The sequence below is a fragment of the Thunnus maccoyii genome, chromosome 1, assembly GCF_910596095.1.
Source record: "Thunnus maccoyii chromosome 1, fThuMac1.1, whole genome shotgun sequence".
Taxonomy (NCBI): domain Eukaryota; kingdom Metazoa; phylum Chordata; class Actinopteri; order Scombriformes; family Scombridae; genus Thunnus; species Thunnus maccoyii.
In genome coordinates, this window is record NC_056533.1 from 35385090 (window position 1) to 35408704 (window position 23615).

The window sequence follows — 23615 nt, forward strand, 5'->3', positions numbered from 1 at the left end:
ACTCTTCTGAAAATTGACTATTTTGCTGATACATTTCTGTTTACTACATCTGTCACTTTAATAAGAGAAAATGATCATTTCAAAGCCATTTTTTAGTTTCTCCAGAGCTGCATCAGTGCAGTTTAGTCTGTTTATTTTTTTCACATTTACAATACACATTTCACAAGTAAGAAACAGATCAAAACAGCAACAAATCAATTTGTACAGCATGAGAAAAACAAAATCATATAGTCATCTTTAAATATCTATATATCTTTTTATAGTTTAAACATTACGTCTGTCATATACTCACAATATTTTGCCTCATTCCAGAGATCAAACAGGAGCAGTGACGGACAGAAAACTCCTGTTCAGCTGGATTGTATTTTTAATATCCGACAACAATCTAGTTAAGACAACAAATCGGGCGGGGCTCACACACATCTCACTCGTTAGTTTTTGGGGAAAACCACAGTAACAACCAGACATGCTGACAAAACCTAGCACTAAAACAAAAATAAATACAGGTTATATAGAGCCTGGTGGTTCTGGTACTGAGCAGAGGAATGTTTTCATGTCCATTTGGAGTTGGACAATCTGAGGGTCAGAGTTGGGACGTTAATTTTTGTCTTTTTAAATGATTTTGATACATGATAAATCCAGAAATAAATATACTGGACCTTTAACTGTTTCATTCGCCTGGAGATGAACATAATCTCAAAAAGGTGATTAGTGTTTATGTGCTGGAAGTTCAGGGGAAAAATGAATTTAAGCTTCACCCACTCCAAGGCTTTGCTGTTGCAAACTCTTCTTCTGGTTTATTTTACCAGCTGATGTGTCAGGCGGACAGGGTGTGCTTCAAAACACAACACACTGAGCCTGAGAACGTTTAGACAATAGGAGTTAAGTGTTTTGAAAGTCAAATGAGTTGATACCACAGCTTACCTGGGGAGCTGGTTACAACATGCCCCAGCCACCTTTCTTGCACCAGATTTATATCATTCTTTTCTTTGAGTTAAAAACTTAAAGTTGGTTATGTTTTACACTTTGTAAGCAATAATGAGCCTGACTGGAACTTGCTTTACAACAACCAACTCAGGTGTCGAGAACCAATTTACACCACCGAGTAAAGAATGGAAGAAATTTAGCATCGAGGCGTCAGGATCTTTAACACCGAGGTGGGATTGGAGACACTGTTCAAGATGTAGGACTGAATGAAATGCCGATGGGATGAAGGAGAAGGCGGTGGTGGGGTGGGGGGGGGGGTTTAAAAGATAGGAATGTAGTTGTCGATCTTGGCGCGGTGCCGCTGGGCGATGCACTCGGCGATCCAGACGATGTTCCTGCACTCCTGCTCCTTCAGCTTGACGTAGGCGTAGAAAACACTGAAGTGGAACTGGTTGAGGAAGGCCAGCTTGTTCAGCTTCACCTGCAGGCGAGGAGGAGGAGGAGGAAGAAGAAGGAAAAGATATAAGAAGAGACTGATGAGTGTACAAACATCACAACACCGGTAATGACAAAAACACTCATTACTTTATAGGGCAACACGTTTATTGCAAAAATGATCATCTTGAATATTTTTCTCCATTTTTGGATTATTATTATTATTGTCATGATTAAAGAGTAACCTAAAGAACACCCAAATGATTTTAAACAGAAGACGTATCATCACTGGCCTCAGAATAAAACAATACTAGTAATTTTATCAAAAGTTAAACACATATGTGCCAGCAGAAGTAATAAATTTAATAAAAGTCTGGCTCAATGCGCCACCTAGAGGATGAAACTAACAGAACCTGTTAATTTTGAAATGTGAGCATGTATAATCGTACCGAGACATGTCATTAAGAAAAAAAAGAGCCCCTGTAAAAGCAGATTGGTGAAGATCTGTCCGAACACTTTGCAAGATCATGATCTGCTCTCTTCCTCACATTGAGACGGATCAGATTTTGATGAGTTGATCTTTGGGTTTTAGCTTACAGCTTTAAGATAGCTAAAAACTGTAGAGTATAGAGTTATTAATCCTAAAGGAAAATGACAAAGTTACAGCAGCCGCTAAACATAAATCACAATAAAAAAACAATGAAGTAGGTAAAAGAAACAAATACAATTAAAGGCTAAATTATGTACAATAACTAAATAGACTGACTCAAATATAAAAAAATAAACAAATAAAAACAGAACAGACTAGAGATATCACCATAACTACAATATACTATTTGCTGAGTAAACACTCTTCAATGACATTAATACGCTATAATACACTGTACATTAGTGTAAGTCAGGTGGATATTGCTAAGGTAGTTAGGTGTATGATTGTGAGAATTAAGTGTTCATTGATGCATGAATAATTTACATTAGTATATACTAACAGTACTTGAAAGATTATATACAGATGGATCTGAAATAGAACAGATGTGATGGAAAATGTAACAAGTCGTGTTTTCCATTCACTGTTTATCAGTTCCGAGTGGCTTTTGCACTGTTGCTTTGCCAGAACTGCGGCTCTGAACTGTAGTTGGAGACTTGTGTTTCTAATTTAGCCTCCTAGCTGTCATGTAAATGGTAACGTTAACAAGCCTTCATGGACACTTTTGGAGCGATGGCTACGGACACAAACAAGTGATTTATTCATCCTCTGGGGCAGTAAACACAACACTTTGGACCACTGCTGAATGCAGAGCTTCACTTGATATTCAGGGCTGATAGACAGTAACGTTAAAGCGCATCAACACATCAGGATACGGCACAGTCATGTCTGCCCAGTCTCATCCTGGAAAGCAGCTGTTCTGTCAGATTCACTCCCTGGGTCGGCACGTCCTGGCTGACTGTACCTTCACTATTACTTCCATTAACGCAGTGCATCAGGTGAGCGACGCTGCATGATGCCGCTGGGCTACTTATTGACTTTTGGGAACTATTTTCTGAATTGAACAATTTAAATGTTATAAAACACCTTCACGCCCTTTAAATAACATTCCCTGCAAACTGTGTTAAAGCAGCAAGTTCGAGTAGTGTTCAAGTAACTGTAAAAGCCAACCATATACGTAAGTAAGCTTCTCTGCTTGGCTGTGTGTGTGTCACCTCGTGCTCGAAGAAGCGATCCTCCAGTGTTTTGTCTCCCGGGTTGCTGCCGGCACCTTCAAACAGCAGTTTATATTCCTGAGGATGACATAAGCAAACAGGTTCAGACACTGACAGGAAGCTGAATAATAAACTGCAAGTTGAACTTATTGAAAGTGTTTCACAAAAACAGTAACAGACACAAAAAGCGACAAACTGGACAAAAGACATTTAGACTGAAAAGCATCAAACAATCTCAAGAGACAAGTTAATAACATTTGAATTATATTAATATACACACATAAACAGTTCACTTGCATTTGGACTTACAGGATAATAATCAGCCACAGCCTTGACCTGCTCGTAGTCATCAGCCCGGGCCAGCTGAGCAAGGCCTTCTGGGTAAAGCTTGCCGCAGTGGGGGAAGAGCTTGGCACGGTCCTCCTTAGACAGCTCTGTGCCAAACGAGTTGATGGTGATGATGAAGGCTCTTCTGTCGGCCTCGAACTAGAGCAGAGACGGGAAGGTCAACGGAGAAACATCAAGTGACGGAGCTGATATTTTAATCAACGGCCACAAACACTGAGCTCATTTATATTAACACGAAAGAGTCGATGTGAAAGACCTTTTCAAGCTCACACTTACCTCACTAAACCCATTTTAAGTACAATAGTGCTCCAATATAATGAACCATACTTTGTCAACAGTTTATGTAATGTTTGTTGTTGTTACAACAAACATTACATAACATTACACAAATTACGTGTGTGTGTGTGTGTGTGTGTGTGTGTGTGTGTGTAAAACAGCACAGACTCACCTCCAGAATAGGACACATGGTGTCAGCCGTGGTTCCTCCCAGGTTGGAGCAGAACTTATAGAAAGCCTCCAGATAAGCCTGAGAGGACATGGATCAAAATGTCTTTTAGGCAACCAATAAATAAACAAAACACATAAACAAAATCATCTCAGGTCTTGATTAAAATATTATTAGTTTAAGAAAGACTATTAATTAAATGACATATCAAATTGTAAAGTAAAACAAATCATCTCACTGTATATTGTCTTATAACTTTCAACAAAATGTTTGATAAAAGTTCATCTTTTATCATTTTTAATCTATTTGCTTCTTTTCTCTTCATTAAATTTACTTTGTTGTATCTCTTGCTGTCGTTTTAGTTTATCCTGTAAACACTTCCTTTTTAATGCACATTTCAAGAGTATGATCATGATTTTAATATGTTTTACCTTGTAAAGTGTGTTACGAATGATTTCAATGTTCATTTCATCCAAGTCCTGTTCAGATATACAGTCCTGGAAGAATGCAGCTGCAAACAAAAGACACAATCTACATCAAACCAACAGAAAGTAACATTTGGCACCATCTCCTGTTCAGTAAGACTCATTACTATTTAGTGTTCACATCCTCTTTGGTTTAAACTGCAGTTTATTTAGAGGTACATACCAAGGGGTGTGTCCACCAGAATGGCGTTGTAGAGCTCGGCGGGAGTCTGAGCGATGTTGACCGCCTCCATCTGCTCGAAGCTGCCCAGCGGGTGGCACTTTGGCACCAGTTCAGAGATGGCCCGCTGGTGCAGGGTGCCCGTGATCAGCAGGATGACGTTATCGATCATATAGCTGTACCTGAGGTCAGCGGGTAGGAGGGGAGAAGTTGTCATTACAAAGAGAAGAAGTCAGTTTATCTCTATGCGATCTGTCTGTCACTAATTTGACCATTTCCTCTTTTTGTTTTTTGTTTAAATGATTGTTTAGGTTCTAGAGCATCATTTAACCCATTAATAGTACATATACACATTATATTTTCCTTTACTGCTGACTGTTTTTAAAGCATAACTTATCATTTTAAATGTAGAAAAAGTAGAAAGAAAAATCAACCTGCTGAAACATGAACTTTGCCAGAAATAAGAAATATATGAACATTTAATCAACTTCACTGTAATGTAGGGCTTTGGCAACATCTGGAATTACTTTGATTAATTCAATTTTTTTGTTTTTGCACTATGTGTGAAACGTCTAAGTTGTAAAGTTGAGTTATTACAACATGCACAAAAAGATTATTTTTAGTGAAAAAGTAACTAGCTGCTACATAAACTGTTTGAGTCACGTCAGCCCTGTAAACTGTGAGGTGATTAGGTTCACCTGCTGCAGTTTACGGGACTCGTGGACTCCACACACTGATCTGTGCTCCTCAGTTTGTGTTAGCTGATGAGGTATCATCTCTGGTTAGGAGAGGTGAGGCGCTGGACAGGAACTGAACAGTTTCCAGACGCTACTCTGTACAAATTGTCCTACCTGCTGGGTAGCTAACGCTAGCTAGCAGCAGTCTGCAGATGTCTTGTAAAGAAACACAAACCACAGCAGATTTTTTCTAATTGTCTATTTCAGCACAATCTATTTTTGCTGAACCTGATTATCAAACTTGATGTGATCTGATTTAAGGACTACTGGACAGCAATATCTTTAAACCAAGAATATCTTCATGTGTACTTTTTGTGTTCTGGGTTTGTTTTTTTTCCCGGCAACGTACCTCATCAATGCATTTACAGTAGATGACTGTTCTTTTTATTCTCTCTCATTTTTAGATGTCAGAGTATATTTGAATGCACCAATGAGTTTCTACAACAGTCCACGCTTTCAGCTGCAGCATCACATGACAATATAAGTTTGACAAAGAAAAAAGCAGACTGAATATTCACTGCTACTTCAAACAAGTTTCAACTATATCCAAGCTGACTTCATCATGTACTTATTTGTCTCGTGGGTAAGAAAACAACCGGAAAACTTATGGTATGCTTTGAAAAATGGCTGATCATGAGTGTTAAGTATGTGCAGCGTGCATTTAATGCGTTAAAATATGCCAAAAACATCCGTACTTTCTTCATTTCTCTGACTAAGCATCACAGAGCTTCAATGAAGTTGGAACAAGTAGCATAAAACAAAATATGTTGTATTTTTTTTGCTCAGTACAGAAAAAGAATTTATTGCAACTTTAAAGCTACATACAAGAAAATTAACAGGGAGAGTCATGGTTCGAGAAGTTAGAACTTATTTTAAGACGGCGTTTTTTTTGCTTACGTGATGAAATCCATGAAGCTGGCCAGCGGCTCATAGGACTGGTTCCTCATGTGGCGAAACTCCACCACCATCTTCTCCTTCAGCTTGTCGTCAATGACGGACACGGTGAGAGGAGATGCCTCGTTCGCCAGGAAGCTGCCATAGTCTGTGCTCTGCAGGTGGAGCTTCAGGTCTACAGAGGAGAAATACAAACAGAGAAAGTGTAGACGATTAGAGAGCCTCATTCTCATAAGTGTTACTAAGTGTTTGCATGGAAGAAACATAAAATTAAGATGCAAGACAAGTAAAGAACGCTGCTCATCCTACTCGTCAACAGACTTGTGTATCAGAGAATGACTCTGAAGGGCCTTATTGCTGTGTTTTACCCAATATTCTACATCATGTACACTTCTTATTCTCCAAAACAAGCTGCAGTCTTTTTTTGGGTGGTTTCACTTCTTTCCCAATTTGTAATGTCCAATTCTGCAGTCCCAGTCGCTGCCAACCCCACTGTTAACTTGGTGAAGACTGTAGACAGACGTTGTCTAGGCTGTCTATGTGAAACAAAGTGCTACTTTTCACCTAATAATACCACATAATACTTAGGAGGTCCATGCTGTCCCACCATTGACTTTAATCCCTTCTGTTCATGTTTTTCTTTAAAATAGAATAACATCTCTTCAGAAGGTTTAATACTGACAGCCACTGGTTTTAAATTTACTATGGTATGAAAGCAATTTGTTAAGTTTTTTGTCTGTGTGTGTGTGTTTGAACAGGCTTTTTATATGAATCTGCACTTCCAACTGCAAAAATACAAAACATAAAACTAACACTAGTGATTTAGGTAAGACTGAGGACGAAGTCCATTTCATGTTTTATTGCTCATTACATGATGATTTAAAGGCTACACTATTTAGTAAAGTGTCTCATTTCTGATGAATTTTTCCGAATGAATGATTATAAAAAACTTGGGCTGTGTTTCAGGAAGGGAAGCTTTAATGTGGCTGATTTTATCTGTTTTGTACAGAAGACAAAGGTCTTTGTTTGCAGTGTAATGTAGGAAGTTTTGTTCTTGTCTGTTTGACAAATGTTTCACTGCCACAAATGTATTGTGGTGTCTTGTAAGTCCATGTGTCTGTATGTTCATGACACAATATCTAACTGAAGAGAATTTTCATTGTGATGGATTGTGTTATCTTTCACTTTCTGATTTTGATGCTGCACAGAAATTAATAAAACCACCCAGAGAGTAGTAAAATAAAGATGGTAAAGTACTAAAATATGTTTTTGAAAATGGTCCACAACAGTGTGAAGTATAATTTTTTGTGATCAATCATTTATTGTATAAATAAAGAGATACAAAACTGATCCAGAGAGACGTAACAGGTGCAAACACGGCATATAACAAGCCCCTCCAACCTCCAAACAAGCAAACAAACAACAACAGAAACAACAAAACAACTCTGCCAAGCAAGTAATGTTTTGCGGTTTTGATGCCATTATTTTATCAATAATAAATGTGGAAATTGTGAATGTGAAGTTATTTATGTGATCTTTTACAGACCCTTAACCCATGTCATATTTCTGCTTAGCTATGAACAGGAGGAATGGTTACAGTGAGGAAAAACCACTTTCACTGTTCATATGGACACCTGACTTTTGTTTAAAGACACCCTTGAAAAATTGTGAACCCGTCCTTTAACTCAAATTAAATGTCTGAAGAAAACAAGTCGCGTTTATTGCAATAAAATATCAGTTAAGTTACATGGAGGGTTATCACAAAACGGTCATTAGCAGTCCGTTAAATCGTTAATTACCATACTAAAACTGAAGGAGTGTCAATGCAGTAGAGCTAAATATGTCATCATGGCAAAGCTGCAGTGTGTAACGCAACAGCGTAAAATCTCAAGCAATTTCACTTCCTCTAAAATCCAATTATTGATCAGTAGCTACATAAAATGAACGCTCTTTGCCTAGCTTGTCAGCACTATGCTATTTAGCTAAGCTACCTAAGGTTCAGAGGTGAATGGTATTTCTCCTTGAATTTGAATAAAGTGGCGATATAGAAATTAATGACAGGCACTGGGTGACAATAATTCAAAATGGAGCGATGGCTTGTGCAATAAAAAGGGATATTATTGTTAATATGAGCCGAGCTAAGTGGCTCAGAATGACAGCTAGCATTGGTGCAGCTAGCCGCTATTAGCCGTTAGCTATCTTCTGTTTCCAACTCACCTTCTAGGGTCTCGCATTGAACAAGATTTAGATAATCCGCTTGGGACAGTATCCCCGCTTTAAAGCCCCTGACCAGCCCCTCCAGGTAGCCGTTATCGACGTTAAAATACAGCTCGGAGAAAGGCATCCTGTCCGACCGTCAGATCCTTCTCTACCGCAGGAGAACCGTCCGTCCGGCTGGTTAGCGTCAGCTGACTGAACCATGTGACCGTCATCTGATCAGTCATCTGCTGTGTGTGTGTGCGTGCGTGCGTTTGTGTGTGCGTGTGTGTGGGTGTGTGTACACTTGGTTTTAGGGTTAAAGGACACGTTCACAATTTTTCAAGTGTGTCTTAAAACAGCAGTCAGATGTCCATATGAACACTGAAAGAGGTTTTTCTTCGCTGTTATCATTCCTCCTGTTCATACTGGCTGTAAAGATCCCCTTCATAATCCTCAGTGTGTCCACCAGGGGCGGCTGTGGCATAAACTACATTGAAGGTAGCCTACAGCAGTAGTTCTCAACATGGGAGTCGGGACCACCACAAGGGGTTGATGGATTAATCTAAGGGTTTGCAAAATGATAGGACAGAATAGGACAACAGAAAAAAAACATGTATCTGACACATAAAATTATTATTATTATTATTATTTTCTCATGCTTTCCTCTAACTTTTGCTTTATGTATTGTGAATTACTGTATTTTATCTAATTAAGCCTCTAAAAGGTATTAAAATTAAACAAAATAAATCCTCTTTCATTAAAATGCAGCGTGTGATGAGGGGTCCCAGGTAGACTTTGTTTTATTTTATGGGGTCACAAGCCAAAAAATTTGGGAACCAAAGGGCTATGGCAGCAGATAAGGGAGGGGGCACTAAGTGAGTGGGACATGTTTTTCTTTTGTTTTTTTCTTGACACCCACTTGCCTTTTTGCCCAGAGGACTGGGAGAACTTTGTCTGGGCTGGAGGTGCCATTGTTGCACGGTTTTGGGGGCTCCATTCTAAAATCTCGCTGACGACCCCAGCATAGTCAGAACCAGCCCTGGTGTCCACAGTCAGTTTGTGCATTTAAAAGTTTATCTGAAGCTTGTATGAGGCTTCAGCACAATTACTGAAAGTGGCATGAATGAACATAGTACTTTCCAAAAATTCGAAAGTAGGTTGACAATTTACAATCTTTTAACTCATTTTTTCCCTATATACAGTATAAATATGGGACACTCTCATACATTTTTCAGTGTCATGGGAATACACAAAGACATAAATAAGGCCTTTTTTAAGATATAGGGAGATTCAGCCGCCCTCTTCACCCCAATTATATTTGTACTCTCTTCAAGGTCAAGTGATCATAGCTGAGTCAGAATTGTTGAATTCACTTTATATCATTTGAAAACCTGGAATTTAAATTTGCAAAACCCTCTTTGAAAAAAAACTGAATATGAACTGCAGCAAGTTACATTTATTTTACTAATGTGACTTCAAGAAAATGTCACTGCAAAGAGAAGATATGCAAATCTAAATGTGAGCCTGTTGAGTTCAAGAATGAGCAATGCTAAGAATTAAAAACGTGAGTTTATTATTGTTTGATTTAAACAGCAGTTAGAGGCCAGTATTTTGACTCAATTCATTATATAAAATCTGCATTTGCAAAGGAATTACAAATCATACTGAATTTGGATCACAGAGAGTAAATCAGTCATTAAACAGGTGTTTATTGTTTTTTGACTGCAAGGTTATTGACAGTCAGCATTGTTTTGGAACAAATCTATTTTCTACACAGGTTAAATTACTATTTTTGGAAGTGAAGTAATCTATGAATGAAGCTTAGATAAACGTTAACATTAATGACAGTTTTGAGTGATATTTGAGCAATTAATATTTGATGTACACTCTGTTTCCAGTTTATTAAGGATACACTTACATCAAACTGATGTAGTGTAATAACTCCTAATTTCAGCACAGTAATAATGTTCAGTTTTTACTGAAACTATTTGAAAGAGGTCACCATTTCAGTGGTGTTTTCAATATTTTGACCACATTTATATCAATGAGGGCAGAATGTTTTGTCTCGGTATTGATCATTTGACCCACTTTAGGAATGACACTTGGTTTTGGTGTTAAGGTTTGGTCAGGGTTAAAATATTAAATTAAATTATTTATCTATAACATTCAACATTTGTGACTAAATAAGCAACAATAAAGTTAAAGCTTTGGGTGAAACAATATTTTTAGTTATCATTAATTAGGAGTTTAACCCTCATCAAGACTGTGTGGGTGTGGTATGAATTGATTCACAGCATGTGACATCACCTTTTTCCAACTGAGCCCACTTCAAACCAGTAAGAGGAGCACAGACAAAAACAGAAATTTCTCATATGAAAACCAAAACCTCTTCTAACCTTTGAAATTGTGTCTTCATGCTGGACGTCATTGCTTATAGGTTTCATGACCTTTAGGACTACTATAGGTCAAAGTTTGGGCTTTGGCGTCTAACATTTGCTGTATGTTTGAGGTTAGAGTAATCAGATGAGGTAATTTACCACCATCTAGTGGAGAAAATGTAGAACAACATCTTGTGATCTGATATTTTGGCCTTTGCCTCAAATTGGATTGGTTTGTGAAATTGAAACTAAAGTTAGGAGCATATAACAAAGAATTCAGATGTACACAGATAATCAGGGATAAGGAGGGAGAACGATGAGTATTGTCAGTTTTTATGCTTTTTTACAGTATTTTTAATATGATCTGGATGTGAGTGTGACAGGTAAGAACAATACTGGAAAAATTATAAATGTATGATGAACTGTTTTAGACTTTAGACAGAAATATTGTGATGGTACTGATATTTTCTATTTGGTTCATGCTGAAGATATGAATATATTTCCAACATTTGTCTCATAGTTTGAGATTAATGATTTAAAAATTATTTATTCACCTTCCTTACTTTACTCAGGTAGAATCAGCACCAACTTTTCTGTTTGAAAAGAAGTTTCAGAACTGGTCAGACAGCTTGGATGAGGTTGACTGAAGTGTACTTTATGTACTAATAATACAAATAAGCAAAAGTCAACAATATCATATGAATACAAAGATACACTTGGTTTCATCAAGCTCGCTGTTAAAAAGCAGGTGTTTCAGTGTTTTGTATACTTGATGTGTGTGTGACTTCTGATACGGGTGATCACATCCACTGAGGTTTAATGGAGTCCTTACCATGACAAATCATTCAGGCTTGTTTCTGTAAAGGTGAACACTCTACTATGAGTGTGTCTGAGGAGACAGAGGACGGGGTCTTTACCTCTAAAGCCGATCTGTCTGGGCAATATGACAGCCAGACTGAAGCTATGGGGTAAGATAAACATCTTTCTGATTGTCAATTACTGTTCACTATCTCAGAGTTCAACTCTGAAATCAGCTTCTACGGTTTTTGTTGTGTTAAAGCCCAGTGAAGCAGAAGAGACCAGACTCATCTGTACCCAGCTGTGTGTCCATGACAAGCGACCAGTCTAAACGTGAACCCATTGAGTTCAAGCAGGGAGCGCAGATTGTGGAGCCAAGGTGAGAATTTAAAGCACATGAGTGTGTTATTATATGAGTCTGCTGACCTGCAGTTAGAGGTTTAGAGATTACAGCAGAGCTAAAATATGAATTTTGACATTTGCTTTTATTAAATTTTGATTCATGTCGTGAAATTTGAATGTTGATTGTTTATGTTGTGTTGAAGCCAAGTGAGTCAGAAGACACCAGACTCACCTGTACCAAGCTGTGTGTCCATGAAAAGTGACCAGTCTAAACGTGAACCCATTGAGTTCAAGGATGGAGGGCAGATTGTAGAGCCAAGGTGAGAATTTAAAGCAAATAAGTATATTATTGTATAAACCCCAATGACATTTGCTTTAATGCAATTTTTATTCATAACCTTGATGATTGTTTATGTTGTGTTGAAGCCCAGTGAAGCAGGACAGACCAGACTCACCTGTACCAAGCTGTCTCTCCATGAAAAGTGACAAGTCTAGACATGAACCCATTGAATTCAAGGAGAGAGGACAAATTGCTGAGCCAAAGTAAGAATTTAAAGGGTTTTTATTATTAGTCATTGTAGGAATCCGTTGACCTGCACTTAGAGAGCAAGAGATCACAGCTGAACTCAAGTCAGAAATTAGATTAGGTTCATAGTTTTTCAAGTCTGTCCTAAAACAACAGTGAGGTGCCCAAACAAACATTAACACATATTTTTCATGCTGTAGTCATTCCTCCGGTTCATACTAGCAATGCAGAGATCCCTTCATAATGCACTTACAATTAAAGTGATGGGGGTCGAAATCCAGTCTTCCATCTAGTTTCCATCCTGGTATTATTAGCTGTGAATGCAGCGTTTTATACCATTGACCATAACATTTTAATTGAAAGGCTTGAGAAGTGGGTAATATTTTGCCCCCTGAAGTGTACAAAATATTAGGAACCCCTTTCAATATAATGCACTCCAGTACACCACCACCACCCACTACGACCTCAATAATAAACATAAAGTAGAATTGTCACCCTTCAGACAATGTCAACAAAAACTGAAAATGTAGAAGCTTCATAAAAGCAGAATTTATGGCAAAGCTGTTGTACTGGATTGCATTTGATTGCACAGGTGTACCTAATAAAGTGCGCATGTATGTACATATATGAGTGTATGTTTTTGGTGTGTTTAGGTTTTTATCTGTCAAAGTTACAGTATTTTTAGTGACCGGTCCGAAAGTGAACACCAAGTTCAAGGTTTGGCTTTGGGTAAGATTTAAAAACATGAGAGCTTAGAGCAGAAGTATATTTTATCTAACTCATGTGACTTCAAGGAAATGAACTGCCTGGAAAAAGAAATGCCAGTCATTCATTAAACAGGTGTGTATGTTTTTGGATGGCACTTACTGGCACATACCTGTTGGACAACATTTTACTGAAACTGGTCTATTCTCTAAGCTGCTATTTTTGGGAAGGAAATTAATCTGTAAAAGTGTAATTATAAAGCATAATTAAGACTTTGCCTGATTGTAACAACTGACCAGCTGGTGACTCCCTGTATGGAGTTTGCATATTCTTCCTGTACCTGCGTGGTTTTCCTTCCACAACGTTAGGTTGTTACTCTAAAGTGCTGTAGTTGTGAACTGGGCTCAGCTCCAACTACCTCAAACGATAAGCAGGTATACCGTAAACAATGGATGGATTCATTATGACAATGAGATGTTATTTCTCAGTGCAGTTAGAATGAAGGTGGCAATTATTCTAAACTGAAATCAGTGACTTCGAAAATGTCTACTAAACTCATTTTCCCCTCAAGACATCACATTCACATCATCATAGTCTGTGTGTATACTAATCTGTTTACACAAAGTCAAATTATGGGGACTCATCTTGTATTTGGAGAAAAAAGGACAGGTTCACGACTTTTCAAGTCTGTGTTAAAACAACAGTCAGGTGTCCATATGAACAGTGAAAGAGGTTTTCCTTGCTGTAATTATTCCTCCTGTTCACACTGGCTATTAAAAGATCCCCTTCAAATGTGCTTTGTAAATGATGGAGGCCAAAATCCACAGTGTGTCCACACACAAGATGAGTCACCATAATTTGACTGTGTTTTTAAAAGTTTACCTGAAGCTTATATGAGGCTTCAGCAGTCTAAGTTAGTCATATCAAGTGGATATCTGCCACATTTTTAGCATCAAATTCCCTCTTTGGGTTTCCTCGGACAGTGTTTCCCTGTTGAGCTGCGGTGGAAGAATGATAACAAAAAGAGGGACTTTGGCACTAAAAAGACTGTGACGTTGAAAGATATCTACTTGATTTTACTCATTTGGAGCTTCAGATAAACCTTTAAATACATTTTTGCACTGAAGGAGGATTTTTTTTTGTGGATTTTAGCCCCCATCACTCATTATGAAGGGATCTTCTAATGGTCAGTGTGAACAGGAGGAATGATTACAGCAAGAAAAACATGTTTCAAAGGTCATTTAATCATTTGACTGTTGTTTTAAGACAGACTTGAAAAATTGTGAACGAGTCCTTTAAGACTTGGTAAAACATTGGCATGTAACAATTACAGTTAAAGTAAGGTTAAGCCTCCAGGGAAGGATGATGTAAGTCAATTAAATGTTCTCATACCATAGTGAGTTTGTTGTGTGTGTGTAAATACTTGTATTACTCCTGTTGTGGGGACATACGTTGTTTTTACGTATTGTGGGGACCCACCTCTCTTTTGGAGAGAAAAAGCAAGTCTTAAATGACTTCACATTTTCTGGGTCCACAGACATCACCGAAAGAGGTCCGAAGTTCTCAGTGGTCGGCCTGCCTGGAAGCATCAAACAAACTTGGACTCAATATTCATGGTATGTAAAGTACACCAGCGCTTTTTACATCATACAGTGCAAACAATTAATTTGTATGTGCATTAGTGAAAATGAATGTTGTTTATTTCTGTCTGAATTTATTACAGATTTAAACACACTCAAAATTAACATTGTAAAAATTCTAAGACAACTGAACTTTCTGCATTAGTCTTGGAAATGTTTTCCTCTTTCTCAAACCCTCTGGAAAGCACCTCTCATTCAAACCTGTTTGCTCACAACTTGATGTCACATGATGTTGGTTACTGTACATGTATTTGCTGAGCTGCAGGTGATACACTTTATGTAATAGTCGAGACATCAACTGCAAGTGTCACACAAGGAGGCAGGTGTAATGTGCAGTCTTTAACAGCTGATAAACAACAGTGGTTCCCCCACTTTACTTGATTATGACCAAACTGGTCATAATCAAGTAAACTGGGGGAACCACTTGTTGTTTGCTAGGATAATCACATTACACCTTTGATAAAGTGGTTCCGTCTTTGATTCACCTCGACCAAATAAGATTTGTTAAAGGTATAAAAGGTTCCTCAAACAACATGAGAAGGCTCTTTCATGCAATGTCCAAAGCTGCTACCCTTCAGCATCCAACGGTAATGTTATCCCTGAATGCTGAAAAAGCATTTAATAGAATACAATATTTATGCTATTCTATTGTATTCCTTCCTTTTCAGCTATCTAGGTCTACTATAAAAAGGAGCTTAGTTTCACCAATTATTTTCATTTTAGCATTAGAACCTCCAAACCCCCTAAACTAACGAGAAAACATTATATAAATCATAAAAAAAATTCTATCATTTTTTTCTCTATCATTTTAATCAAAGTCTAAATACCACATTGTGCTTTTCTAGCTGCTTGAAGAGAACATCATGACTTTTGTGAAGAATGAGCTGAAGAAGTTCAAGAAAGTTCTGAGTCCAGAATGCTCAGAGAGGTTGAGAGGAGGTGATGAAGTCATGGGTGGTGAAGAAGAAGAGCAGAGCAGCAGCAAAAGAGAAGCCTTTCTGAAGATCGTTCTGCATTTCCTGAGGAAAATAAAGCAGGAGCAGCTGGCTGACTCTCTGCAGAGCAGTAAGATACCTTTAAGAACTATATATGAACTCCAGATTTTAACTACTTTAATTAGTCTGATGTCTGAATAATTTGATCAAAATATGAAGTTGTTAACGTGGGGTCAAATTCCTGAATTACCTTCATTTGAAGTAAGATTTGTCATGAACACTACTCTTTAGTGTTCATTAAAAGTCATTACTTCAGATTAAGGCAATCAAGATGTATTTGCGGTGAGCAGAACCAGAGGGTTGAGAAATGTATACATTCATCAGGTCAACATCCACTGACTGATTTTATCGTTTGTTTCCTCAGAAACTCTGACTGTGGTTTGCCAACATAAACTAAAGTCTAACCTGAAGAAGAAGTTTCAGTGTTTGTTTGAAGGGACTGCCAACGCAGGAAACCCAACATTTCTGAAGCAGGTCTACACAGAGCTCTACATCACAGAGGGAGGAAGTAGAGAAATCAATGATCAACATGAAGTCAGACAGATAGAAGCAGCATCACGAAAACCATTAAATTCAGAAACAACAATCAGATGTGAGGATATGTTTAAACCTGTACCTGGAAGAGATGAACCAGTCAGAACCGTGATGACAAAGGGAGTGGCTGGCATTGGGAAAACAGTCTTAACACAGAAGTTCATCCTGGACTGGGCTGAAGACAAAGCCAACCACAATATACAGTTTATCTTTCCATTCACTTTCCGAGAGCTGAATTTACTGAAAGAGAAAAGCTTCAGCTTGGTGGAACTTCTGCATCACCTCTTTACTGAAACCAAAGAAGCAGGAATCTGCAGGTTTGAAGATTTCCAGGTTGTGTTCATCTTTGACGGTCTGGATGAGTGTCGACTTCCTCTGGACTTCCACAACAATGAGATTGTGACTGATGTTACAGAGTCCACCTCAGTGGATGTCTTGCTGACAAACCTCATCAGGGGAAAACTGCTTCCCACTGCTCACCTGTGGATAACCACACGACCTGCAGCAGCCAGTCAGATCCCTCCTGAGTGTGTTGGCGTGGTGACAGAGGTGAGAGGATTCACTGATCCGCAGAAGGAGGGGTACTTCAGGAAGAGATTCAGAGATGAGGAGCAGGCCAGCAGCATCATCTCCCACATTGAGACATCACGAAGCCTCCACATCATGTGCCACATCCCAGTCTTCTGCTGGGTCATTGCTACAGTTCTGGAGGATATGCTTAAAATCACAGAGAGAGCAGAGCTGCCCAAGACCCTGACTGAGATGTACATCCACTTCCTGGTGGTTCAGACCAAACAGGGAAATGTAAAGTATCACAGCAGAGCTGCAACATATTCAGTCTGGAACAAAAAGACCAAGAAGATGATTCTTGCTCTGGGAAAACTGGCTTTTGTCCAGCTGGAGAAAGGAAACCTGATCTTCTATGAAGAAGACCTTAAAGAGTGTGGTGTTGACATAAAAACCGCTTCAGTCTACTCAGGACTACTGACACAGTTCTTCAAAGATGAGCGTGGGCTGAGCCAGGACAAGGTATTTTGCTTTGTCCATCTGAGTGTTCAGGAGTTTCTGGCAGCACTCTATGTCTTTCAGACATTCATCGATACTGGTGTCGATCTACTGAAAAGAAGCTTGGCCTCTAAATGTAAACATCTCTATCAGAGTGCTGTTGACAAGGCTCTACAGAGTCCAAATGGACACCTAGACCTGTTTGTCCGCTTCCTCCTGGGCCTTTCAATGGAGACCAATCAGATTCTCCTACTAGGCCTGCTGAAAAAGACAGAAAATAAACCACAGGTCAAAGAGATGCTTGTGCAATACATCAAGAGGAAGATAAAGGACAGTCCCTCTCCAGAGAGAAGCATCAATCTTTTCCATTGTCTGAATGAGCTGAATGACCATTCTTTGGTAGAGGAGATCCAACAGTACCTGAGATCAGGAAATCTCCCTGATAACAAACTCTCTCCTTCTCAGTGGTCAGCACTCGTCTTCATCTTACTGTCATCACAAAAAGATCTAGACGTGTTTGACCTGAGGAAATTCTCTGCTTCAGAGGAGGGTCTTCTGAGGCTGCTGCCAGTGGTCAAAGCCTCCAAAACATCTCTGTAGGTGTACAGATAACTGGAGGCATTAAATATGTTCATTATGATCATTTCTATGTTAGAGAACAAGGAAACATTTCACATTCAAACTTATTTCTTCTTCTTCAGGCTGAGTGGCTGTAAGCTTACATGGAGAAGCTGTGAAGCTTTGGCCTCAGTTTTCACCTCCAAGAACTCTAATCTGAGAGAGGTGGATCTGAGCAACAATGACCTGAAGGATACAGGAGTAAAGCTGCTCTCGGCTGGACTTGGAAGTCCATGCTGTACATTAAAGATTCTCAGGTCCATATTTGTTTAATAGATTTCATTTAAATAGATTAATAACAAGTTGCAACCACTCACATTGTTCAAGGATATCTGACCTCTTTGGGGTTCTGATCTCTGGATATCAAGGATATGAAGGAGAGGATATTTCATAATTTCCTCTCCTTTTTGGTAATGGTGATAAAACCAAAAATACCACAAAGGATTTATGACAACTGAGCAAAATGAGGGTAAGACAGAGAATGTAATTGACAGATTTTTGTAGTCATGTGCAGTGTTGTACTTTACTGTTGTGGTAAAGAGTCAGTCTTTCTGACAGTGCCAGAAATTTAGGACCAAATTCACACATTCTGACTGCTGCTACAACCCACATCTCCAAACAAACCAATCAGAATGTGGCATGAAATGACTCAAACTGATCTGACAGTCTGTGATCGAGATTTTATTACCGATGTCTCTCACAGTGTGACATGCAATAAATTTAAGATGATCGCTGTTGTCGCACAGTCTAAAGTCGCCTTTAATACCTTCCCAACATTTCATCGAGGTATAAGGTGATAGCTTGCTTGGAATAGTATATTATGTCTGTTTTCTCCACAAAAAATGTGCACATCTAATGGAAGGAACAAGAAAAAACATTTATGACATTTGCAGCAGCTAAAACCAGTTGTGCACGGTCATCTTGTTTCAATAAAGTTACTTGAAATTGTCAGTGCACAATAGTGGCTGGGGGATCCATGCTTACGTTCAGTGTGAGCATCACGTTGTGGCCCGTCAATTGATCGGTACGTTGTGAGCATGAAAGTTGCCATGTAGAAAGTGTGAGTTAACACAATATACAAGATTAATAAAAGCACACAGTGTCTGTCCAACCTAATGGGTGATGCACTTTGAGGTGTGAATAGAGGTTTGATGTCTTACCCTCCTTTGCCACAATTTTCTTGCAGAAAATAGTGTACACAGCTTCATCTGTCCCAACGGCTACCTGCCTGCACCTTCATTTGCCTATATCAAGACCTCTGGTGGCAAGTGTTGTGCACCACAATACCTCACGTTAATAGAGCATCTCTGTGTCAGTTTAATAGAAAAAGGAGCACATGTTTTTGACGGTATTGAAAATAATACCTTCAGGATTTCTAAATACCATTGAATACCTTAACATTGTGATACTGCCCAGGCTTATCTTTCAATGTAATGTTTACTAATGCAAATGTAACTCTAACATGACACTTTTGTCTATGTGTTCAAAGGTTGTCAGGCTGTCTGGTCACAAAGGAAGGCTGTGCTTCTCTGGCTGTAGCTCTGAGCTTCAACCCTTCCCATTTGAGAGAGCTGGAGCTAAGTTTCAATCACCCAGGAGACACAGGAGTGAAGCTGCTGTCTGCTGGACTCAAGGACCCACACTGGAAACTGGACACTCTCAAGTAGAGTAGATTATATTATTGTACCGATACATTATACATTACGTCTGTGTTGATATGTCTGTTCACTGACACTTCTCTACCTCTTTCACAGCTTTGACAATCATGGAGAGTGTCGGTTGAAACCATCTCCATTTAGGTGTAAGTTGTTTTCTAATGTCAAGGTTATACACTGTAACTCTAGTTCTATAAAGACATGCAGAGCCCTCTAATAGTCCTGAATTGGGTTATGATTTCAGTGTGGTTGCAATGCCCACAGTATTAACATGGATGTGTGATCTCATTGATACTATATCATATCCTACTGTATCTAGGGGTGTAACAGTACCCAAAAGCAAAAGATGCACAGAAGACAACATTTTTATAATTTATTTTGAAATATGTAATGCTTGCTGATTGGCCATAGGTTTCACTGTAAGAATTGCGGTCATATGTACCAAAAACTTCAACACATCAATGAATTGTAAAACAAGGCCTGTATTTCACTGTCTGTGTGAAGAGTGAAAGAGGGGGATGCGTTAATGACTCCTTATGTCCACAAGATCCAACTGTGTCGTCTTCTGGCTGCACTCTGGCTTACTTGCTTGTTTTAATGTCCACTGGAAACATCTCAGAAGCGAACTGTCTATTCTTCAGTAGCCACATACAGTATCTAATATAGTTCAGAGTTGTTTTGCCAGTATTTTTCGTGTTTCACAAGCATGTTGAATACTTGTTTGCAAAAATTCAACAAATATACATGTTTTTGCTTTAATAGCACACTGGATAAAAAGTTAAGAGATCATCAAAGTTTTTAGAGTTCGTCCTGAGGGGAACATGAATGTGTGTGCCATATTTCATGGCAATCTATCAAATACTTGTTGAGACATTTTAGTTTGGACCAAAGTGAATAAACACCAATAAATGAACTACTGGCAAACAGAAAAGGTGTATTAGATTATAAACCACTTGTTTTTGTTTTCTCCATCAGATGCTTGTGAGGTTTCACTGGACCCAAACACAGCCCACAGAAATCTCATTCTGTCTGAAGACAACAAAGCAGTGATGGTGGGAAAAGAGAAGCAGCCATATCCTGATCATCCAGAGAGATTTGATGAGTGGAAACAGCTCCTGTGTAGTGATGGTCTGAATGGATGCTGTTACTGGGAGGTACGGTGGAGAGGAAGGGTTAATATCGGAGTGACATACCGAGGAATCAAGAGGAGAGGAGACAGTGATGCCTGCTGTTTTGGATGGAATGATCAGTCCTGGAGTCTGTTCTGCTCTGACAAGGGTTACAGTGCCTGGCACAATTACACAGCAACAGACATATCTACATCCCCGCCCTATGACTCTAACAGAGTCGCAGTTTATCTGGACTGGCCTGCAGGCACTCTGTCCTTCTACAGTCTCCCTTCCACAGTCTCTTCTATCAAACACATCCACCTCCACACCTTCCACTCCACATTCACCGAACCCCTCTACCCTGCATTTGGGTTTGAACGAACGCTGGAGTTTGGGTCTGACTGTAAATTGTTACCATCGTCTGTTTATCTGTCACCAATCTAAGAATCAATGTAGCCTCCCATGTACAACAGTGGGTTTGCTAATATATGTATAACAAGATTTATTTCCCTTTTTTCATCTTCTGTACATTTTTAATGATGTTTCACCACAAAAAATGGGCTTACTTTTTTAATGTATCAAAATGTAAGAAATAAGCCATTAATTACCTTATTAAAAACTGTTATATATGCAGTTATGCGACAGCTAAGATGATGACAGTGAGGGTCAGTCTATGGTGGATAACAACTGATTTGTACATGTTGTGTTTACAGTTGTTCCAAACAGCTATACTTTAGCTGATATTGTCTCATTAATATGCATTTAAATATACCCATAGTATCAAAAAATCTTTATGCAGGCTGTTGTATGGACTGTGGCACTGAAGCATCTGTCAGAGCAAGTGAGGTGAAAGATTTATCTCTGTAATAGAGTGCAGAGAAATTCTGACACACATCAGCTCTCAACATGGACTAGGAACGATATACCTCACCCTGACAAAAGAACTGCAGACTGTACAGTTAAAGCTGCTTGGTGTCAGGCTTTCAGTGAAAAGAGGAAGCTAGCTGCCCCACAGCGAATGCATGTGCAAAGAAAAACTAATGTGGCAATGAGTAAGCTCAAGAGGCATCTCGAAACAAAACACCACTGTGGCAAAGAGATTGAATACTAAAGGTTTGTTCGGACGAAAGCGAAGCAAATTTTTGCCTTGTGTCATTTATGCAACTTTATCTGGACTGTATCAGCCAACGTGCCAACTGTACATTAGCTAGCAATGGACACACTAACCGTATCTGTGGGAGTGTGTCTGTGCATTTGTGTGGCAGCTGAGACTCAAAAGGAACTCCAGTTCTTCATGTTTTTTTTCCTCTAGCCTTTCCCCTTTGTCCTCTTGTCTCTGTATGTTTATGAAGCAGATTCATAACAGTTACAGACAAAGTCTTAGCTCAATCTGAAACATTTTCAACTTGTATGGTCTTTGCAAATGTACAATGTAAGCCAATTTTACATTTACATTTTTTTTTTTCTCAGCTGACCCCAGGGGGGCTCTGTAAAATATAGACCTGGAAATGTGCATTGTATGTCTCCTTTAAAATGACGCATTGCTGTGAGTTGTTTGGACTAGAATTAATATATGGAATAATATATTTCTCTTTGAACCACCACTGTATATGTGTGTGTTGTCCTTGAACAGTAATGTGCTAATTAATATAACATACAGTCAAATCTAACAACATTGGGTTTTATTGGGATATGGGCACATTCTCCAATTTATATCTGGAAATCACAAAATTATTTAGCTGTAGTATCTCAAACAAAAACTCCTGACAACTGGTCATTAATTCATTGTTAATGCACTAGTTCCAAAAAGCATCACCTACATCAACAAATCTTCAATTAAGTCTTAAGTCTTGTTGATGTTCTGCTCTTCGTCTCCATTGTTGTTGTTGTTTTCATGACAGTTGCAGATATTTACTTTACTGTGTCCAGAATCACATATAAAGGTGATCTAACTTCTTTTTTAGTTGTGATTTTCCTTTAACTAAAGTGCTTTATACTGTTTTGGCCAGTAGAGAGCAGGATATGCTCATTTTTGCTATAATATTTTGAGGGCATCAACAAAGCTGTTGTTTCACAGGGAATATGTTAAATTAACTCAGGTCATCTAAAGAAATAAAGAATAAAGTATAGGACAATTTTACCAACTTCAAATTTAGTATCTTCCTGTTATAACAACAGATTTTTGTTCACATCAGAACGAGACAATATATCACATGTACATGAGTTACACTTGTTTCCTATATATTTTCTGAGTATACAGAAATATATAAAGTACTACAATGTTTATACTCTGATTCAGGTAGCGATCATTACTGAATACTACAAAGATTGAACACTAAACATTCACAGATGTAAGAGTTTATGTTCACATCAAAAAGTATTAATGAACATGACAAATCTCGTCTATATGATCGACATACATACAGTATAATAGAAGGGCTGGGTACTGAACTTTGATACTTTCATGGCACCAACCAAATTGCTTCGATACTATTGAGTATTGAAAAATGACTTGACATTCAGTACCAAATTTCGATACCTAAGGAGTGCGCAGGTGAGTGGTGGTGCATACTGCAGTTGCAGCAAATAACACCGACCTGACCCACGGTGATGGGCCAGCGTTGTTGTGGAAGTGTAGCACCCACACTCCGATTCCCCCCATGTTGCTCCGGTGATGCTAACCCCTACAGCAACCCCTGTTCGCACTGTTAGCTCTGTTAGCACTGTTAGCCGCCTCCCTTACAGCTCGGCCACTTCCGTGTTTACATGTGATGTCGGAGGTTGGAGTCAAGTACATGCTATCCTGACTAGCCTGGAAGATGGTGACCAAAACACAGTGGAGCAGCATTCTAGGCAAAACACGGAGTGTGTACAGCATCATAAGTTAGAGGCGTGTGCCTCGCCTAGCCCCGAAAACAAATTTTTCAAGCTGTCCTCCACAACCGGCTCACCGGGGGACAAAGCAAGGGATCCTTGCAG

The 23615-nt window shown here is 38.8% G+C and overlaps 2 protein-coding genes and 1 long non-coding RNA gene across 3 annotated transcripts; 1 reads left to right on the forward strand and 2 right to left on the reverse strand.

The window, feature by feature from the left end:
- Positions 1-82: 82 nt before the first annotated feature.
- LOC121898686 (V-type proton ATPase subunit d 1) lies at positions 83-8568 on the reverse strand. Its single transcript, XM_042414039.1, has 8 exons — positions 8350-8568; positions 6136-6307; positions 4505-4683; positions 4288-4367; positions 3860-3937; positions 3373-3549; positions 3064-3141; positions 83-1408 (listed from the first exon to the last, which is right to left on the reverse strand). The coding sequence occupies exons 1-8, from the start codon at positions 8474-8476 to the stop codon at positions 1247-1249; spliced, it is 1053 nt and encodes a 350-aa protein (XP_042269973.1). The 5' UTR covers positions 8477-8568; the 3' UTR covers positions 83-1246.
- Positions 8569-8646: 78 nt separating this feature from the next.
- Positions 8647-22840, forward strand: LOC121898679 (protein NLRC3-like). Its single transcript, XM_042414026.1, has 12 exons — positions 8647-8829; positions 11575-11677; positions 11770-11886; positions 12053-12169; positions 12276-12392; positions 14618-14696; positions 15566-15785; positions 16080-17850; positions 17956-18129; positions 19362-19535; positions 19627-19673; positions 20503-22840. Exons 1-12 carry the CDS (start codon positions 8706-8708, stop codon positions 21078-21080), a joined length of 3621 nt encoding a protein of 1206 aa, XP_042269960.1. The 5' UTR covers positions 8647-8705; the 3' UTR covers positions 21081-22840.
- On the reverse strand, positions 14369-16370 carry LOC121898694. The gene is made up of 3 exons (XR_006096542.1): positions 16332-16370; positions 16121-16203; positions 14369-14659 (listed from the first exon to the last, which is right to left on the reverse strand). It is a non-coding gene; the product is annotated as an uncharacterized LOC121898694 (long non-coding RNA).
- Positions 22841-23615: the final 775 nt, after the last annotated feature.